The sequence below is a fragment of the Eublepharis macularius genome, chromosome 3 (assembly GCF_028583425.1).
Source record: "Eublepharis macularius isolate TG4126 chromosome 3, MPM_Emac_v1.0, whole genome shotgun sequence".
Classification (NCBI taxonomy): domain Eukaryota; kingdom Metazoa; phylum Chordata; class Lepidosauria; order Squamata; family Eublepharidae; genus Eublepharis; species Eublepharis macularius.
The window spans coordinates 67,024,677-67,047,014 of record NC_072792.1 but is presented as its reverse complement, the minus strand read 5'-3'; the positions used below and the strand labels follow the sequence as shown (position 1 = coordinate 67,047,014).

Genomic DNA, 22,338 nt, shown 5'->3' with positions numbered 1-22,338 from the left:
TACTGGAAACCTGGTAGCATGAGTAGATGTTATAAATGTGCTATGTTCAAAGGAATTCTGCACCCATGGAATTCCCTTCTGATTGTGTTATTCATAGAAGCATACTGCAGCATTACACTCAGCTTTCTCAGATCTGCAGCTAGCCAGTTCCCACCAAAAGGAAAGGGTGGTTGTTTAGCCAAATAAGGAAGTAAGTTCCTCCTGCCTACGCAGTCACCATCTCTCCTGTATCTGTAAGCCAAAAAACAGAGGAGGACAAAAGGTTTCGCAAATTTGTCCTTTTGGAAAGGAGCAAGAGGGTTTTAGAGTGACTCAGATTGATGAATCAAGACAATTTAAATGTTACTGCTTTAACTATGCCTGTAGTCCTTTAGAATAGATTCTTGAAATTCAGAGAAGAAATTATTTCCAGCCATGTAGGCATTCAGAATGGTAAATATTTCATTTGTTAAAACAAGTTGAATTCACTGAGCTTAAATAGGCAACTTTTTCTTTTTCTCTTCTAATACAGAACCAGTGCAATCCTTACCAGAGTTAAACCCATTAAAGTAAATGGACTTGGATAGGGGCAACTCTGCTTAGGACTGTACTGGACTATAAGACACCAAACCCAATATACTCCCAGAACCATGGAGTTATCTACTAATTGAACTGATTAAAGCCTGTAGCTATAATATACGTGTGCATTAGAGATGGGCGCGAACCGAAATACGAACCAAAGTTTGGCATGAACCAGGCTGGTTCATGGTTCACAAACCAGCAGTTTGTCAGAGCCCATTTCTGATGAACCGCCACAAACTTTAGGCCAGTTCGTTTGGTTCATTTTCTGGTTCATCACTGCAGACAGCCTGGCGCTGATCAATCAGTTTCCTAGGCAACAGGGATTGGATTTTCTGCAGACCTTCTGCTGACCCTGAAATGACCTTCTGCTGACTTGGAAGTGATGTTTTCATGACCCAAACGAACCAGTTCGTGAACTGGGGCAGGTTTGTGAAAGTTCATGGTTCGTAAAACACGATGAACCACGAACCTCATGGTTCGTTTTTTTCCTGGTTCATGCCCATCTCTAGTGTGCATACATAAGCAATTGTTTTAAAAACAATTTTAACTGCACCATAATGCAGGGATAGGAGAAAGGAATGTATCAATGATGTCATGAACACTGTTCAACACATGTTGTTCAGTGGCTAGGGACTTGGGTTTAAATCCTCACTCTGCCAGTAAACTCCCTGGGTCTTTCTCAGCTTAACCCACCTCAGAGGTTGCTTGTGATAAAATGAAGATGACTCATGTATATTACTATGACCTCCTTTGAAGAACAGTGATATTAGAAAATCATCAAGAATACATACTCAAGATGCCTCTTGAAGCAGTTCCTGGAATCTCTCAAAAGCCATCTTGTGAGTGGCAAAAAATTAAATAAACATAAATGTGAAGAAGACAAGAGACCTTCAGCTTTTCTTTTTAAAAAAATGATTGAAAACCCTCTCTGTTTTCAGTGCACCTGCACACAGCCTTCCTGCTTATGTTTTATATAAAGTGCATACATAATTCTAGAGGAATAGCCATGTTAGTCTATTGTTGCAGAATAAAAGAGAAGTCCAGTGCAGGGTTGCTGGATTGCTCAATGTGGCCGGCAACATCCCATGCCCATGCTCTGGTTCCTGCCCTGCCACTCATGCCAAGTTCCAGGAGAATACTCTGACTTGTCAGAGTTTGGCCAGCATTTTAATTTCTTGGGCAACCAAAATGGTGGCCAAACACTCTTGGGAAGTGATATCATAAGAGTTCATGAAGACCTATCAGGCATTTGCAGATTGTCATGCTATTTTAAGGGGCAACAAAGAGATGAGGAGGGTTATCAAGTTCCTGGGTGGGATGGGGATGGCAGAAACAGTGACCACTTGCCATTACCTCAGGCAGCAAAATATGTTGAGCCATCACGGCAGTCAGAAGGTTACTGGCCCCACCTTTGCAGACACCAAGTCCTGGGTCCTGAGCAGCACGAGTGGGATGGTGCTAGAAGAAGGCAGCGCTTTCTCCCCTTGCAATACAGCCTTCTTTTCTTTCTCCCCCAACTGTGCTTCTGTGGGTCAGTAGATCTGAAGGAACATTGAGGGGAGCAATTTGGAGTCTGCAGCAGAAGGGGGAAATGAACAAACATCCTCCCCCCCCTCCTCTGTCAAGGGTTTCCTCAGAGAAACTGCTGCTGCAGAGCTGGCAGAATAACCCCTTAGGACTCAAGCCTAAGAGATGCGTTTAGAGTGTGAGACAGTGCCCCTCCCCTAGTGCATATGTGATTCATGTTCCTGGCCTTTGCAGGCTGAGCAGCTTCCCAATGGTACTCTATATCATCACTATTGTTTTTTTAATTTTCATTTTGAATGACTGCCGCTTTCCCATTTCCTCCTCTTTAGAACTGTATTCATGTCCCAGGTGCTCCCTAGAATGCATTTCTCATTCTTTGCATATAACCTTTCTGTAATCTGTACACTCCCAGTCTTCGGCCAATGGAAACAAAGGCCCCATACTGAAAAACTTTCCCTTAGGCCAGATTTTGTTATTAGTTCATTACTGATGTGTGGTGCTCTTCAGCTATGCACATTAGTTCTTTTCAGACGTTTTATTTTCTGTTCATGCATAACAGAGAGTGTACTATGCATAATTCTTCCAATATGTGTGGGATTTGAGTTCAGTGGCACCTTAGAAACGAACAAGATTTACAGATAGGCTTCCTAGTTGCTGACTGATGATGGGTGATCTCTCAGGGGTTTGCTTCATTGCCCGCCAATCATGTCAAGACCCCAGGAGATCGCTCGCCACCAGTAGGCAACCTGGGAAAGTGTACACTGGGTGTGCTGCTGGTGGGGTGCAATGGCATCATTTCCTGAAATGATGTTGTTATGCCAGCTGCAGGTATGCTCTCGTGCTTCACTGGGGCCAATTTTGGCCCCAAACGGGCCAGAATGAGCCCCGTACAAAGCGTGGGAGTATGCCTGTGGCCAGCATGATGATGTCACCTCCCAGAAGTAATGTCATCATGCAAGTGCTGGGAGTGCCCATGTGCATTGTGCTCACGTGAAAACAAGCTCCAACAAGACACAAGGTAAGTGCAAGGTCCCCCCTCCCACTGGGAGGGTATAGGGACCTGGCAACCCTATTTACAGAGTTTAAGCTTGCAAGAATCAAAGCTCCCTTCTTCAGATACAGGGATATCTGAAGAGAGTAGTTTTGACTCTCCAAAGGTTGTACCCTGAAAATCTTTTCTGCTCTCTAAGGCACCACTGGACTCAAATCTTGCTGTTGTACTGCAGACCAACACATCTACCTACCTGAAACTATCCAATATATGTGGTCACCATTTTGAGTGAGTGGGGAAATGCATGTATTTTCCATGTGTGAACAGCTTCTGTAAGAATGAATGGAACCACGTATTTTCTAAGAAATGTTTGTGCATATCCTAAGCTCATAACTATTCAATCTTCCCCCCTCTCTAGCTTTCAGGCTACAAGCGACCAAGTGGCTGGGGTGTCTGTATCCATGTGGGGGTGCTTGAATCGACTTGTAGAGAGCCCTAGCTATCCTTCTATTAATACTTCCAGTGGGCCAGTTGGACAGTCATGCATCCTACAAACACCTTCAGAGGTGTGACTAACTGAAAGCAGGGGTTCCATGTATGTGCACATATGGAGCAACTACACTGCCTCCTACAGCCTTAGCTTCTCCTTCTGCTTCAGCTACAGGTTTGGTATCTATGCATGGATGAAGAACAAGGGGCCTGAGTGGGAGCTGAACCACAGTCAGAGACCTTTACAACAGAAGATACCTTTATTATTAATAAACATCCTCTAGAAGCTAAAAGCACAAACGCATGAGACTCTGTATAAGAACGTTATACAGAGTACTAGGAAATAAAAGGCAAAAAGAATACTTGCCAAGTTCCACTAATTACTGGGTATCTTGTCATTTCTTTCTCTGAGAAATGGTTGCAGGACACCTGGGGCTTTAAAACAAAGATGGACATAGGCTTCACATCTGGTTTTCCTCCACCCCACTGCTTAGCTATCTTAACACTAAGCTAGCGAAGCATTTAACTCTTTCTTTTCCAGCTGGGAGGGATTCTGTGTGACCAGTCTTGCATTGGGGAGGGGACTGCCTGCACTCCATGTTCCCATCATTGGCCAGTCTAGCCATATCATGCAGTACTGGCTGTTAGAGTTTCTTGCTGGGTTATTAAAAGTAATCCATCTTCTCCTTTCCTGACAAGACAGCCAAATGGCTCTTCACCCCCCCCCCCACCCGCCCCAGTTTGTCACCACTCAGCTGGTTTTCTTCATTTGTGCATAGCATGGAGATTTTATGGCAGACGTCACTGAAGAGAGTGTATTTTCCAGGGGCAGTTAGTCCTCTGATCCATAACAACACATACCAAAGCTGTATAAATGCAGAAAATATGCATGTTTCTCCACTCACACAAAATGGTGGCCATGCTTAATGACCAGGAAAGGACTAAAGTGGTCACAACCTTATGAAAGCTTATGCTACAATAAATTCTTTAGTTTTCAAGGTGCCACAAGACTTTCCACTGGGACTTATGTACGGATCTCCAATGAACTAATGCAGGAAAATGATTGATGATGGTTATTTACATCACCCTGGATAAAGGCTAGACAACAGGACAATCATTTTTAATGCGTTTTGGTCAAGCAGTAGATTTTTGTTTTCAGTATTTGTAAAACGTGATGTGCAGAGACCAGAATGGTGATCTAGAAATTACATTAATAGAAGACTACTTTAGGAGTAGCTCTTTGTTGTAACACTGGCTGCTAGATAAAGTCAAAGCCACAAGCTAGAAATGTATGGGCAATAGTAGGAAATAACTTGGATCAATGCAGCTGCTGCTCACAGGAGAAATCTGTGTAACCTTTCCCTCGCCCTTCCCCCCAGCTTGCAATGGCACCATCCTCTGTCTTTGTCCCTATCTCCCAAGCATATCTGATGAATCTCCGTTTGAAGCAGGCAGTTTATGGCTCATAAATACTGGGGTGTGTCAGATTTTAACAGCTCCCCCAGGAAGGGCAGCATTGTTTCTATAGTGGATATACATGCGCCTCTTAAGATCTCATCTCCTCAGCATCAAAAATGGATTTTAATGGTCATGAGCAGATGGCGTTCATGAAGGAGAACAAATAGATTGGATTATAATTCATATCCAATAGGGCAGACAAAATAATCTGACAAAATATATGGTGCTTTTTTTTTTAACTATTCCACGTTGACTGTTCTGAGACAGTGAAAAATGTCCCTGTGAATCTGCCGAAGACTTATTGAATTAATTGGTAGGAATGCAGATATTACTGGGACACTCCAAAATGTTGGAAATTACTTGCAAAGCCAGATTGCAAAATTCCAGTAAAATAGATTTTTCTCTTTAGCTCTGAAGAACAAAAAGAATGGAGACATGTAATGATCCATACTCTTTTCTCTTATATTATACTGTTTTTTTGACAAAAGCCACACCATTCTGGGCATCTGACTCACAGGCACCTGGTAGGAAATGTAGAGGGTTAAGGCCATTTCTCACAGGTTTCTGTTCATATGCGATTATTCAGAAGCACACAGATATCTCCAGCCACCTCAATACTTGTAAATGCTAGCAATAGTTACAAACAATGACATGGTCCTGTGTACCAGGTATGCATGCCAAACGTACAGGATCCTCATAGTTTTAAAAATGCAAAAGTAACTGATCCTGTACTTAGAACAGTATTGGAGCACTTGCACTTTATTGTTAATAAGATACAGTATATAAAACATTCTGGTGCAACATTTATAAAAACGGTTTGATCAGCACATGGCACTAAGAAGTTTGTTCCTTGTTTTTGCAGAGACCAAGTATTGAATTTTATTAGTTCATTCAGAAGACTGTGTTATTGTACATGAATTATTACTGTATGATACCTTATTAAATTGTAGTAATGGTTGTATGGATTAGCTTTAGTTTTGTTACTGAAGATTGAGCTTAGTAAGACTTCATGAGTCCTGTTTTGCTTTGTTACCTGTTACCGCGATACTCTCTTTTTTGGTTGCATAGCATTGCTACAGCAGCTACCTTCTAAGCGGGCTTCTGCAATGGTGCTTTACCAAAGTCTGACCTGTAGCAAGTATGATAATACTTACCTTACTTACTTTTGCTGAATCTCAGTGACATCAATGGGCTTAAACTCTGCTTAGTATTGCACTGTCAGTCTCTGATAAAGCACAGGAGTAGAATGGGCTAGTTTTTTTTCCTGGTGAGTTAGAGACCTGTGGTGGCCTAGCCAATGGGAGCCCCAGAAGAGACTTACTGAAGTATATTCAGCTGCTCGGAAGAGCTGGGAGTGGTAGGTGGGTGCAGGAGAAGACCTATAATCTGACTGTCTTTGCAGGGGAGGATACAAGTTAGAATTGGCAGCTGGTCTTGGAATCCATTTGCCTGTTGCAATGTACCTGCCAAGCAGGGGAAGGGGCGGAGAAGTACCAGGTCAGGTGGGTGGGCCCTGGCCTGGCCCACACAACTTAGATGAGGGGTGGTGAGGGTGGAGGAGCAATACACAAATTGGTCAGGCAGGGGAGGGGAAGAAAGCGGAGTGGATTAATGGAATAAAGATGGGGGTGGGAGCTTTAAAAGGGAGGTGGACTTTAAGAGGATATTAGTGGATGAAAGCAGCAGTGTGATGGAAGGATGAAGAAAGGAGGGGAAAGAGCACAGGATGAGTAGAAAGGTGAAGGAGAGAGAAAGTGAGGCTGGGGATGGTAGTGCAAGACTAAGAAAAAGGAGGAAGGGGCGAGAAGCACTCCTACCCATGAACACACAGGAGATGCCAGGCCTGAGGGTGGCTGTTGGGGCACAAAAGAAGATGAGGGAAGCAGGGGCAAGTAAAGAGAAGCATGCCAGCAGCTTTGTTTGCCATCTCCAACTTGGGAAATTCCTGGACATTCGGGGGTGGTGCCTGGGAAGGGCAGAGTCTGAGGAGGAGAAGGAACTCAGCAGGGATGAGGACTGCCACTTCTCCTAGACTGTTTAGTATATCACACCGCCCATCCTCTAAAGCTGCCATTCCCCCCACCCCCCAAAGGAACTGATTGCTGTAATCTGGTGGTCAGTCATAATTTGGGGAGAACTCCTGTCCCCACCTGGAGGTTGGAAACTCTCTCAGGAGCCATATATGCTGCTTGTATGTAAAAGAATAAACAGAAGACCAGGCTTACAAACATTTGAGCTGCCAGTTTGATTATGGGCCATAGTTTTGCTGTCAACAGAGATGTTGACACACATAGCACAAAACCTGCTTTGCAATTTAATGTTGAGTATATCCATGGCAAACCTTCACACCTGGCTGTAAATCATGCTCCTCTCCTCAGGGTGAAATAGCTGGACCTTCTGAAGTGATGCCCCATCCAAGTCTCATTGACTTCATGGCACTTTAAGATAGTTTGAATATGCACTGTCTTGCAATACTGGAAATCCAGCCTTTCTCCATTAGCACTTTGTGAAACTGTCTACACTTGCAAGCCCCTCCCCTCCTTGCTTTCTGACAGTGATTCTCTTCAAACGCTTTAGCAGTTTGCACTGACATTTTCTTTTTCTTTTTAACTACATTAACTAACAATACAAAGGAAAGAAAGGGGAACAAGGGAAGGAAAGAAAAAAAAAACCAACAACATATAACAACTACACTACACAGAATGCTTTCCCTTCATACTGCCATTATTAAAAAAAATTAAAGCTTTGTATAGTATTGATGGAGTGGTTGACCTTACAAGATGCAAATTACAATTCAAATTCAAATTAAATTTTCCTCCCCCTCCTGGGTCCCGGACGCAGTTCTCTCTGAGCAACTGCAGCCGCAGTGCTCGTTTCCTCCCCCCCCCTCAGTCTTCTCCTTTTCTTCTTGCTTGGTGCGCTGAAATTCCGGGTTTTTGTCCTCAAAATCCCTTAGTTGGTCTTCTGATAATATCTTGTAAGCTTGATCTTTGTAACTGAACCAGATTCCTTCCGGAAATAGCCATTTGTACTTTATTCCACGTTCCCTCAGAAGAGCTGCGAGCTTTTTATACTTAAAACGTCTTTTCCGAACTAAAAATGGGACATCTTTCAGTATCTTAACTTTGTTACCCAAAAAGTCCAGATCCGTGTTATAGGAATTATACAGGATAGTGTCTCGGATCCTTTTAGATGAAAAATCGATGATGATCTCGCGAGGCAGCTGACGCTTCGTTGCATATTTTGAAGAAGCCCGGCAGACTTCCAAAATGGCGCTTTTAACCTCTTCTTTAGTTGCCTTCACGGGTGTCGCCAATAGTTCCGAGACCAGACCCCATAAATCCTCATTTTCCTCCTCTTTCACGTTCTGGAGGCGCAAAATTGTCTGTGTTCGTTCCACTTGTAGCCCGATCAGCTGGTTCTCCACCAGCTTTAACTCTTTATTCGTAGCCTTCACGAGTGACGCACTTTCCCGAGCAGACTTCTCTGCTCCCCCTGCTGCTTCCTTAATGGTTTTCACTTCGCTCTCAATTAAGCCCACCCTTTGATCTGTTTCGTTCAGCTTGTCAACAAAGGGTTTTATGGCTTCGATAACCGCCCTCCGCACCAATTCCTCGAGTGACTCTCCCTTCCCCTGCAGGGCAGCCGAGATTGACTTGCCCAGAGCGGGACTTTGTTTTTTCGCTGCCATTTTAGGGGGGGGGGACCGCCAGCCAGATTCTGGAACTCAGCGAAGGGGAAGAACGAGCCTTCTTAGCTTCAGATCCCACCACTCCTTCGCGTGCGCTTGTAATAACAGAAGGGATTCGCTTACTTACAGGCTTCCGCCTAGTTCTGCTCTTTGCCATTTTCCATGGCCCGGCAGCACTCGAGGCGCCGCGCACGTCTGCTGGCCTCCATAGGGACAAACGGGCAATTTACCCCCCGCATTGATTTTCGGGGGGCTCTTCCCGCAGCGTCCCGGACCCTGCCTCCCTCACTGGGAGTCTTGGGGGCTAATCTTCGCAGATCAGCCGCCCGGTCAGGGTGCTCGGGCGCTTCCTCCCGGACCTGCGGAGAGGAGCGTCCGACATGGCCGAGAAAACGAAACCGAATCTGCACTGACATTTTCTGACAGAATGGTTGACATTTGTTTCCTCTTCGCCTCTTAGAAGGGGAGGTGAAACTGACAGAGCCTTCGGGAGCCTTCGGGAGGCAAAAAAGAAATTAACAAACCCTCTGAGCAGCCTTCTCCCTGGCTCACGAGAAATTGACAAAGCCTTGCGATCTCTTTTAAAACTCAGCTTCCCGACTAACATTGTGACTCCCTTCATGTGCTTCTTCTCGTGTAATTCATCTCTTGTAGCTTGGCTCTCACTTTGATATTTACATATAAAAGTCCAATAAAATTTATAGGCAGAGAAGTTCTAAACAATGCATTGAAAATTAGGCACTGGAATAACCAAAATACATATTTTGCTTAGGCTATTGCTGTTATTAGACTGGTTTTGTTTTAAGAATATGCTTGAATGGTCATGGGTTGTGCTAATATACAGAAATACTTCTGTTATTTTATTTTGTTGACAACAGGAAACCTGATATTTGCCAGACCCAATCAATACACAGCTCACTGTGTTATCTTCTCTCTGTGTATTACATTTTAGATTACATATTTTAAGCTTGTAGTATGGCCCTCATTGGCCATATTAAAACACAGTACAACATATTCAGCCATTAAGTATTAGTGACAGATGTCAGAGACACACGACATCAGTTACTTTCTATCTGTTCAATGTGAATGTGGGTATGGAATTTCAGAAGCAGTGCCTCATAGCCATTCTTAAGTAGCTCAAGTGCTGGACTCGGAGGGAAGGCACACTCAGGAGCTGGCCTTTGGAATGGAAATGGTTACTTACAGCAGTGATTGGCTATATTTACAAAACAAAAAGGGTAGTCCATTAATTTGGGAATGGGCGGGCTTAAAACACCAAATGTATGTAGAGATAACTGCATGTCACCACAGATCACCTTAACAGTGATGTGTTGGGCTCATTTCAGCGAGTGAAGGGAAACTATGTTGGGGTGTGGCCAGTTTATTATAGTGTTATCCCAAACAATGGAACAGTGTATGGAACAGTGTATCCTGAATGCGAGGGGCAAATGAGTACCAGCGTTAATTAAGCTGCCAGAATCATTTACTCAGTCAGCAAGATCTCAAGATAAAGACAAATATGGAAAATTGTGAAAAGCTAGTGTTGTTTAGTTTTTGATAATTTTAAGTGTAAGCGGAGGGAGAATGTGGAGGAAAATGATAGCAATGTCACAAAATAGGTCTTGAAGTTCTTATAAAGATAATTTTGGCATCTTTCTTTAGACTCTTTATACTGAGCATAAACACTGAGTAATGCTTTAATAACAAAGATAACTCAGGGCCTAAGTACATAGCACATTTTTCCCTGGATATGGCCCCTGCAGAAATGATCTGGGAGTTCCATGCTGAAATGCTCTATTTAAACTTCCCCATTGGGGCAAATAAGCTCCTTCGGGCTATCTTAGGTCAGGAAAAAGCTCCTCTCCCTGCATACTGCAATCCTTGTTAGACCCCCTTTTTCCTTGTAAGCAATTTTTAAATAAATGTTTGGAGCTCCATCCAAAGAAATCCTAAGGATTGTGTTGTTAGGCCTCCAAGACTGCTTAAAACACAGTATTCCCCCCCCACCCCACACACAGGGATCTCTTCAGACTATGATGTTTATATAAGCCTCTTAACCTTCTTATAAGAATAACTCTATAGTATCTGAAGTGCACTTCATTGGTTCAAGCCACCACATGAAATTTTGGGGCTTTATAGCATGCAAGAAAATGTGATTGACGCTATTTCTCTCTTTGCTGACAGCAGATCACTTTATGGTAATCTTTGTGGGCTTTGCACAGAATCTGACTCCGAAGAGTCTGAAGAGTGACTACATTCCAACAGCAGCAGCTTCAGCACACCAGTCCCATGTGAAGACATCAACTTTCAGACGTGTGACATGTCTTTATTCCTCTTTGCCAGAACTGTATTTTCAATTTGTACATAGTTGTTTAGAACTACACTATTGTTGTAGCCATGAGGTATGACTTTTAACATTACCATCACTACTAAAGGAGACAAGACCCAATCTTAATGCTCATAAAATAAACATTGATTTACCTGCTTGGCTTTTGTTCTTGCACTTGTACCCTTGGCCTGTGCTGTATTTCCCTGAGCATTTGTACCCTACTAAAAAGTGTTTATTCTTGTCAAAACAAATGCTGTAAAAAATGTATACAATGCCTGAAGGCAGTGATGCAGTTTGCTTGCTTGATGACTTTTATAGATCTGAATCAGGAGAAAAGACTTCTTTTAAAGCTCTCTCACACACACTATTAGCAGTCGAACCTACCTTCATGTTAACAGGGAAGCTTATGAATATGGCTATATCATAAGCTCCTCTCCTCATGTGTTTTAAAAACACAGAAATGGTGCCTGGCAAGGCAGGAAATGGCTGCCAACTCCTAGCTGGGAGTTAGAAAATTACTGGCATGTGAGTCATCAAGCGAGACTAGCTTTCAGCCCCACACAACCCAAGATGTACATAGATCCTTAGACAATAAGGTCTTCCAGGAGTTCCTGAATTAATCACCTCCACATCCTGCCTATCTTCCCTTATCTGCTCTCCCATTCTGGGCTATGCAGGGATCTAATAAGCCTCACTTGTCCCAGCCACTGCAGGTCATCAAGCACCTTTTTACTTTCAGTCACACCCAGGAAGGCTTAATCAAACCTTTCCCAGTTTTATTGTCTTTCCGCTGGAGACAGCCATTATTGTTTTGGGGCAGAAGACACAATCCTGCCCTAGAGTACATTCCACAGTATACTCACCTCCACAGTTTTGTGTGTATTGTTTGAATCTGACACCCACCCTCAGACATGTGTCTGAGCCTCTCATTTCCTGCCATGAAGCACTGGTAACTCAAAGCTACTCTCTCATGACCACCCCTTGTCTTCTGGACTGGTAATTATCACCCAGCCCTGCTATTCTCTCCACTTTTCCTTTTTCTTCTAGTTAGCTCTGTGTGAGCTGTGTGTTTTGTGTGCAATTGGTCTTTATTATTTTATAAATAATTGTTTTTTGTTTGAACATCTGCTTGTTTATTAAAGAGTTCTCTAGAGGAACGATTCCAAATACACAGGTGAAAGATCTTGCTTGTTACCCCCTCTTGCTGCCCTTCCTTGTACACTAATTCCCTCAAACTTGCAAGAAGATCCCCATTCAGGTAACAACACACCCTTAGTCAGGACAGGAATACACATAAGTCTTTGCTGAAAAAATTCTCTCAAATCAACGTTAACTGGACCCACGTACACAGCAGATGATGTAGCTGAGGTATCTGGTGCACAGTCTGGTCCTCTATTTGGGTTGGTCTCTGAATCTTGGAGTTGTGAAAACCATCTTTTGTTAACTTGCTCTTCTCCATCCTAGGTGGTTAAATATGCCAGGAGAGGATGTGAGAGCCGCTGATTACGACTGGCAGTAGACTAAGCCAGGGTGTGTTTCCAGGGGCTTTGAAAGAGACAATTATTTTCCCTTTACTGAAGAACTTTTAAAAAATAAGAACTATGTAGAATGTTATATACTGCGGTGGTAGAAACTTCAGGATGACACACATCTGCCCTTGACCTCTTTCAGTCTGGCTGCAGGCCTGTGCATAATGCAAGGCACATTGACAGCTCCTGTCACTCTGATAGACGATCTCCACTAAATATGGATAAGAGATATACTTCTTTGTTGCTGCTTCTAAATTTGTCTGTGGCCTTCAACACAATCAATCATTTAACACTAATATTCCTCATGTGCGCTATTTCACATGTATCTTTAGATATGTGTGGATTCTCTAACTTGGGGTTAGGACAGTCACCCAGAACCAAATGGAGGGGTAGGGATCTCATTCCCTGGTGGGGGTGGGGGATCCCTTGCTTCCACCCTTCACTCCCAGCCACTATTTACCTGGCCAGTGGAGGGAAAGGTGTGGGAATGGGCCTCCCAGGCACACTCCCAGAGTGGTGTGATGAAATCATTTCACAGGAGTGGGGGCACATGCATGAAGAGCATGCTGGGAGCAGTGAAAAGGTAAGCACCGGGTCTCCCTTCCCACTGGGAGAGTAAGGGGACTTGACAACCCTGGGAGGGTTAAGCTCAGTCAGAGGAAAACTTCTTCCCACTTCTGCAGCCTGGCTAGTTTGACACATTCACACCAGTTAGGGGAAGTAGACCATGTGGCTTAGGGCTCTTTATCCAGATAGTGAGCAAGCACTATCAAAATGCTTCTATTAGGCTACCAGTGACCAAGAAACAATCAAATCCTCCCCCCGCCCCAAACAAGAATTAGAATGTATTTAGGGGAATATAGGGATATATTTAGGGGAATATAGGAATACATGATTTGTACGGGTACTTAGGCATAAGAACAGTGAAATTATTGTGTTCAGAAGGGTACGCATACAAAGAGTTACAGGAGAGGAGAGGAAAAGAGGAAGAGTCCAGTAGCACCTATAAGACTAACAAAAATTGTGGCAGGGTATGAGCTTTCGTGAGCCACAGCTCACGAAAAGAGAGAGGGAGAGGAGATGCAAGAAAGCCAAGCTGCTGGCTAAGTGAGAATTCTGTGCTGGGGAACAGCAACAACAAGGAGAGACATGGAGGCTTAAAGAAGAAAGGAGAGTTTGTAAGAGAGAAAAAATTAACAGAGGAGATTACCTGTCCTCAGTCTGCTGAGCTGGGTGGAGTACATTGCTCGTTTAAATGATCCAGAGATTTAGAGGACTTTAGGCAGAGCGTCCATAGGTCCCAGGTAATATAAGAAGATGAGGCACTCTCCTTTGTGGCAAGGAAATGTCTTGGAGTCCCAAAGAAAGAAAAGTAGCTTTGGTTGCCTCTGCACAAGCAGAAAGGAAGAAACCACTACCAAGCTTTGGTTGGTAGAATGCAACACTTATAGGAGATAGCACAAAAGAATATCAATAAAATAATTATAAAGTACAGGAGTTGGGGATGAGTCCAGGATGAGCCTCTATGAATTTCCTGGCTCTGACTGAGTTAAGGGTAGGGGGCTTTTCAGAATGGCGGCAGAACAGGATCACCTCCAGGCAGGGTAGACAAAAGGGCTGGCAGGATGGAGGCTTCACTCATGCCTGAGGCAGGCTGATAGGAGACATTTAGGCAAAGTCTGTAAAAGTCACCAGGTACATCTGGGGTTTGATAGGAATTAGATTTTGTATTCAGGAGGACTTGCATTTGCTGATGAAATTATATTGATAGACTGAGGTGGGTGCCCAGCCTTATGGGTTTGGGACTTGGAGGAACTTTTCCAGGAGTTTTGGTCCTGCCTCAAAGGGAAGTGCTGGGGGAGTGCTGTTCCATCCCTCGGCCTCTGGCTGCATCTTACTCCTGATGCTTTTTAACATCAGAGCTTCTGGGAGAGGTCATCTGGAGATCTGGTCTGAGTTGCCACCAACATGCAGACGACACCCAGCTCTACCTTGCATTTTCAGCAGATCCCAGAGAGGCTGTGAAAATGATGAACAGGAGCCTGGAGGCAGTTTTGGAATGGATGAGGGATAACAAGCTGAAACTTAATCCTGACAAAGCAGAGGTGCTTGTGTTTCTGGTAGGCGAAGGCCTGACCCAGGAATTGGGATATCTCCTATTCTGGTTGGGGTTGCAGTCTCCCTGAAGAAGTGGGTTCATATTGGGGGTACTGCTGGGCACAGACCTTCTGTTGACTATTTGGGTGCCAACCCAAGAAAGGGTCTTCTCAATTCTAGCACCAAAATGGTGGAACCCTTTCCCAGGGAGATTGGTCTGTCTTCTGCCAGCAGGTGAAGTCTTGTGTTTTGTTTGGCATTCCCTCACTAACTAACTGTTATTAGCCCTGCTCCCTGAGAAATATATTTTAAATGCTTCAGGGTTTTTTTTCAACCTTTTAATGTTTGTTGCCTGACAGCATCCCCAAGGCAGCATAAACATTTTTTAAATAAAATAAATATCATTCGCTCAACATGGGATTTTTGCATTCTGTTATTACTTTTATATCTTTCTGTCCCTAACCTCAGAACTTACTCAGTCCACTTTACAAATATGATGACACAACATCATGCCCAAAACAATCTATTAGTACACTAAGGAACAGGGATGCCTGTCCTCTGGAGAAAAAATTAAAAATGGCTGTTGGGAATATGGCATGACATCACCAGTCCTATCCAGGAACAGCCAATTTTTTTTTGTCTTTTTACCCAACAGTTTCCGAAGATTCCTAGAAAAGCATGACATCACTTAACAGGTTTTTCCAGAAGTTATATCACAACATTGCCAAAGGCTGTCCCCCTATGTCTCTGTCCCCCCTGGTTTCCAACTGGTTGCCAGGATGGGCCTGGTAACCCTATTAAGGTGTCACACAACTGAAACATTTGTTCTCTTAAAAGTGTAACACATTTAAGAGTACTGGTCAATCTGGCTTGAAAGATGTATCCCTCTCACAGTGTTGCAGAGGCTGCTGGGGCACAGCTGTAACTTCTTTTTTATTTGCAAATGGTGAAACGGTTGTGTCCTAGCATCCACTGTGCTATTTAAGGGCTTTGGGTAACCTCTCCTGGGTAGTGCAGAGGGAGCAGTTGGGGTGGCAAAATTTTCCAGGCCAATATGTGCCACAGTGCCTTTTCTCTTTTTTTCACCTTTGGAAGAAAAATGTCAAATGACAAATCAAATAATGTTACAGTGCCATGGTTACAGAAACACTGCTAATTAGTGCGTTGTAGGTTTTTTAGCTGTCAGGACACAGCACTTTGCAAGGTACAATAAGACACATTGCCTATTCAGAATGCAATTTAGGAAGAACTTTAGACAGTTTTGATTGAAAGAATATTACATCCAGTAGTACAAGGCAAGCTGGAAAAACCTTCTGCTCTGCTGGGTAATCGCATATGCAAAGCACGGGATGTGATGGTTATTGTTTGTCAACTAAATGTGAATTCTAGGATACATGTTGGAATATAAAAGTGCTTGCTATAAATCCTTATAATACAGAATCACAGATTGTGGTTTACAGCTCTATGGTGCACTGTCAGTTTTTAAAATGTTGTTACAATGACAAAGTATTTCTTCACAAAAAGGATTCTAGGTGTGCATGTGTGTGCGTGTGTGTGTATACAGTGCTTTTTTTCTAAAAAATGTTTAGGGGTACTCTCAGTTTGACTCAAGAAAATTGCCATTTTATAGTTCAAATAGGAAAACATAAATGCAGTTAATGGACAAAATTACCAAGAACATGCATTACCTCATATTACACAGCTCACAATAACTTCCAGATTGGCATGAGGTTGTGTTCACCGTGAAAAGAAATGACGACAGAAGACTGTTGGTGATGAGAATTATGGGTATCGATATTGCCAATCAAGCCCCTCTATAGTGACACGTGCGCACAACTAAAGAGTTTTGGTATAGACAAACTCTTTGCACTCTTTGCGCAAAACATACACAAATACATAAATTGGTTGCCGCCATCGAGGGTAGCAACAAGACTGACCAATCACCGTGCTAGATTCCAACTACCAGAGCCCCAAGTGGCTTAGAGAAGACTTGTTTGTATTTGTCTGCACCCTAATGATCACCGATTATGCCTGCGATCTTGGTGACGTTTTCGATGCTCAAATACATTCCATTTTTTGTAAGACGAACAGCGCTCCTAGTGAGTTTAAATATAACGAAACATCTTTGTTGCCAACATACGCTACATAAAACTTAACAAATCACTTAAATATCCATAATATGTTTGGAGTTGGTTTAGCGGGAATTCCAATATTTTAAATTTTTTACTTTCTCCTGTTAGATTCACAAAATGTTTAAAGTACACATACTACTGCATCCCCCCAGAAAAAAAGCACTGTATATATATGTGTGTGTGTGTTTTTCTGGGTCTTATTCACCTGATAAGTTTGTGTAGGTTGCTGTTTCTTTCAGTGGCTGCTGTCCCCCCTTCCCACCTCACCAGAACACATTTTTTAAGAAATACAAGGATTTTTGTTCTTGGCTCAAGCAGACAAGACACTGTGTAGTGGCAGTTTTAACACATGAATCTGAAAACAGTAATCTGTGAAAGACTTTTTTTTTTAGAATAAACAAAAATATTCAGAGACAGAGACATACAGAGAGATGCAAAGAGATTCACATACACAAAGTTTCTTAGCTGTGGACCCACAAAAACGCTATCAGCCTAGAAAGTTGGTGAGTTGTAAGTGCATACACTTTTTCAGCACACATGAAAATACCTTTACAGACTAAATAATTTTGATGGAAGGGCAGTGATAAATCACATGATTTTTCTTGAGCTCAGATCACAACTGCAAGTTCACTTGTTTATCTAACCACACTGCCTGTTTGATTAGAAGCTCTGCATCTCTTGTTTAGGATAGGACATGAAATTTGTAATCACTGGTGTCATATGTAACAAGCGTTTTATAGGACAAAGAACATGTTACCAAGAAAAAGAAATCCCCAGTTACCCCACCCCCCTCAAAATCATAAACACGGGGATTTGGATTGGGACTGTTGCACAAGGGGAGGGGAGAAGTTGAGCCTTCCCCAGTGGAATTTGCCCCAATCTGAAACATTCTCAGTAAGTCACTGGGGATAGCAACATCATTCCTGAGTGGGGCAAATAAGGCCTTCTGGTAAGGAGTAAAATGGTAAGGAGTAAAATAAAATCAGAGGGAGCTGGAGAAACTAGACTTCTGAAGCCTCAAAGAAGTTAGCGAATTCTGGAAGGTGGGATCTGTAGATGTGGGGGAGAATTTCCAAATCATTCCACCTGCAATTCTTTGTAGACCTCACCTTGTAATAACAAATGTATAGAAACCAATTACATTTGAGTACTGGATGCTGAGTCCAAAGTACATGTGCCGATTGCACATATACTCTGCGATGTGTGTACACACTAAGGCCATTTTCATACTTCCTTATTGTAGCGTCATGCTAGCACCAGCCTTTCGTTTTATGCGGGTTTTTTCAACACTTCTTCGTGATTGTCTCATGTATGTGCCACAAAATCTGAATCGATGTTCCGCTGTAACTTCCTCCACTTTTTCCTACTTGTAATGTTTTTTTCCCACCTTTTGCCCTGTGTATGAGAACACAAGAACTGTGGTTTTCCCCTGTATCATGAAAAAAGAGTGTTCTGGCCACAGATGGTGTGAGTCTGTCTCTCACGTTCAACTGTCTCCAGTAGGCACAGATGACAGCTGTTGATTGCCACCCTCTTCTCCACACTGCTCATTCATTTTTCGAACTTGTTAACTGAGATTAAAGAGGTTTAACAATAAGACTGAAATTTTTGAGAAATTATCTACTCTTTTCTGCCCACTCAAACTATCTTGATTTGGTCCTGGACAAATGGCAACTGTTGTGTGGCTGTACTGGTCCTAGACCTTTGGACACATTCTGTGGTTGTCAGTAGATGTTTTGCAAGGTTGGGAGGAGAGTGCTTTTAATCCTAATTACAGCCACCCACAGTTTCAGCTCTCTCAAAATTGCAAACCACCTTTTACTGTGGGAAAGTTAAAATGTGATATGACTTCGCATCACCCGTCGCTCCATGCTGGCAATGGTGGCGCAGACATCGTCCAGGGTGGTGGCTGATTTTCTCTGTCCAGGGTCTCCACTGCTGGTGGAAGGGGTGGCTTCCTGGACACCAATATCCCCAGGAGTGGCACTTTCATCAGCTGTGGACCCAGAAATATTATTGTTAAAACTGGCTTGTAAAGACAACTTTATTTTGCCACACATCAAAAAGAATGGGGTATTTATTCCTTGAGGACACCACACAAGAACAGCAGGTATCAAAAGTGGAGTCTCCCCAACCCATGGCGTAAAACCTTGGGTCTCAGAGTGGGGTCAATTGTCAGCTCAATTGTTATAGTGGTTTGTGAACCACTGTTTGTGACTTGGTGACACGGTTATTCAATAGGCAGCTTTCCTCCTGTTTATCGCCCTTCATGACAGCAGTGATGCACTTTTCTGTTTGTGATGTTTAATAAAAACAGTTTACATTTGAAAAACCAGCATGGTCCTGTGCTTGTGGGGCAATGAATGGAGTGTGGTTTGGAAAACACATCAGAGCAGTGTGGGTGAGGGGCTTAGATGGTTTTGATCGGAAAATTGATCATTTGGTGTTCATGACATGGATTTTTTTTCACTATACACTGTGATGGAAAAAGCAGGGGATGTCACTTTCAAGGTGAGATCCATACCAGCCCCAGCCAGGGATGCCCCTGGCTCCTCCAGCTCCTTTCATGAGGGATCGTCACCCTCCTCCTACAGCTGCTCTTCCTCAGCTGCTGGCCGCTGCTCTTCTTTCCTTCCCTCCACTGCCCTCTCTCTTCCATGCAGGACAGCTGTCAAGAAAAAGTATTATTTTACTTCTAACTGATATAGGACAATTAACTTATCACTCTTTAAGGAGTGCAGCAAAGTATTGTGGCTTTCCACTTTGTGGCTTTCAATGCCCTCGAGGCATGTCCTGCCATGCCTCGAGGGCATTGAAAAATGAGGCCTTGACCCGTCTAAACTTTGAGCAGCATTGCTCCAAGGTCCTGGGGAATCCATGCTGGGTCAACTTCAGGACCACCTCTCCCCATATGTTCCCTGGAGGTCGCTTCGATCACCTAATAAGCAGTTGCTGATGGTCCTTGGCCCCAGGGAGGTCCATCTGGCCTCTACCAGAGCCAGGACCTTTTCAGTCCTGGCTCCAACCTGGTGGAACTCTCTGTCTGAGGAGACTAGGGCTCAGCGGGATTTGTTATCTTTCCGCTGGGCCTGCAAGATGGAGATGTTCCGTTGGGCATTTGGTGGGGGCTAGGCTGTCCTCTTGCCGGCCATACCACTGAAGACCATCCACCACCCATGCAGGAGCTCATAAAGTGTGACACATACTTATATCCACTATCTGAGAAATGGAGTCCCATTGCAACTGGATGAGCGAGCCACTCAACATAACATAACTTTTCCTAGAGAGCAGTCATCCTCGTCAGATGCAATGATGCCTCTGAAAAGGAGAACTGATGCTCCAGAATTATTGTTCTGTAATGATTTCTTATAATCCTTTTAGATGCTACCAGTTTCTTAATAAAGTTTTTTGGAACTGCATACTAAGGTACGGGACAAACTATTTAGGAGTCTAAAGTAAAGATTGCCATCACCCATCTTTGCTTACTCCTGCAAAGATTTAAGACCTTCTTGGTCAATCAGAGCTTGCACGCTTCCCAAGATTTATGATCTTACCAATTCCTCAGTAACCAGCACTTGGACTTTTGCTTTGTAGTGGGATGCTCACCTGCGAAGCATCCACAATGAGGCCAACACGTGCAGTAGTTTAGCACGCATGTCATGGAAAGTGTTTTCTGCCAGACACCTGTCCGTTAGCATCAGCGTTTGGCAGCTGTTCCTCCCTATCATAAAACCCCACCTCATCCCATGGTGGGTGGATACCAGTGTTGCGATGAAGCATTCTAAAACCAATGTACCTCATTCAAGAAAATGGGGGAGAAATAACATAACAAAACCAACATTTTACTGAACAACATCACACTATTTAGACTGAGAACATATTTACAGTTTAGAATTTGTCAACTATCAACCGGAAATATAAGGTGAGGAGAAGAACCCACCAAGATGGACAACAAATAAGTAGTCATCATCTGGCATTTGCATACATAAATCTGGCGAAAGTGTCTCTAACAATCTTCCCTATCTCCAGGTGAGATCTGTCCTGTTCTAAGACAGCCTCCTCCTCATGCGGCACTAAGACAGGGGTGGGATCTCTCCGGTCACAAAGGTAATCGTATCCCTGCTTTTCACAAATATTGTGCAATATGACACAGACTGTCACCACAGCCACCACGTTCTCCTCCCTGCAGTTTAAACAGGTGGCAAGACACTGCCATTTTGATTTCAGGCATCCAAAACTGCTCTCAACTACATTTCTAGAGCAACACAGTGCACGGTCGAAATGCTTATGAGCATCTGTCTCAGCATAAGTTCCGTAAGGCTTCATCAGCCACCTGCAAATAGGATATGCGCCATCCAAGATGATGAGCAGAGGTACTGTCACATCTTCCAAATGCAGGCTCAGATTCCCAGGAATAAATGTTCCCACGTCCATTGATGCGCAAATCGCAGAATTCCTAAAGACAAAGGCATCGTGGTTTTTCCCACTCCATCCTATTTCAGTGTCAATGAAACACCCTTGATAGTCAACAGTTCCTCATCTCCTCCTCCTATACAGGAGTATAGATGAGAATTTCTTTCTATTACCATACTGCACAGGGCTGCCTCCGGGAGCACATATTGGGATATGGGTCCCATCTATGGCCCCCACACAGTCGGGGAACCTGAGCGCCACAAATCCATCCATCACCTACGTGAAAAAAAAGGAGCACTGTCAGTTAAAGCCAATAACTCAGAAGCGTGCCTTATGTCCATTCTTATGTCTATACATAATACTATACTTATGTCTAAACACTGGTATATCGCTATACCAAAAGCTTTAAAATAATTTTTTTTAAAAACTCACCGAACCAACCCCACCAATCTTGGAGAGCAGCTCAGACTTAAGTGCGTAGCACATCTCCAAAACAGCGGTACCAACGGTGGAAAGTCCAATCCCAAATTGATTTTTGGCCTGCCTGTAGCAGCTGCCGATGGCCAGGCACCAGATTGCCACAGTGACCATTTTCTCAACAGTGACCAGATCCTGGAATGAAGTTTTCTGATGTTCCAGATGCAGTCTCAGAATACGGACGATGTCTTCAAAAGTTTCACAGGTCATCCTGAAGCACTCTATCCATTCTTCGTCATCCCAGGTGCCAAGGAAAATTCTATCCCACCAATCCTGGCTTTTCAGGGTGACCCAGCACTTCCTTGGAACATGTTCTTCTTCCAGAGTGAACCACTTATCTCGCAGACATTGGCACCTTTGGATCACAAGCATTTGTCGTTGCTTCTGCCTGCGAGACAGTGCATCTCTGAGGCAGACATAGTGTTTGTGCCTCCGCATGATGCGTCTTAGGTATGCCAAATGCAGACGCATGGTCATCTGAATTATGCTCAACACTAATCTTGCCACCACAAGGAAAAGAGCTGCATGTGGTGCCATGGCCAAGCCTCCACAGACACTAGGATCCTCCACAACAACACGATTTCGCAAAGCGGCAAAACACCACCGAACAGTTCAAATTTGCCCACCTCAAGAAAAAAACGAAT

The 22,338-nt window shown here is 43.5% G+C and overlaps 1 protein-coding gene across 1 annotated transcript in view; it reads right to left on the bottom strand.

Moving 5' to 3' along the window:
* The window catches only part of EGFL6 (EGF like domain multiple 6), a 112,396-nt gene extending 90,264 nt beyond the window's left edge, over nucleotides 1-22,132 (bottom strand). The window contains exons 1-2 of the mRNA XM_054974380.1: nucleotides 21,650-22,132; nucleotides 21,391-21,493 (exon numbers count right to left, since the gene is read on the bottom strand). Of these exons, the coding sequence (XP_054830355.1) occupies nucleotides 21,391-21,493; nucleotides 21,650-22,132 (586 nt within the window). The remainder of the gene's footprint in view (nucleotides 1-21,390; nucleotides 21,494-21,649) is intronic.
* Between the last annotated feature and the right edge of the window lie 206 nt (nucleotides 22,133-22,338).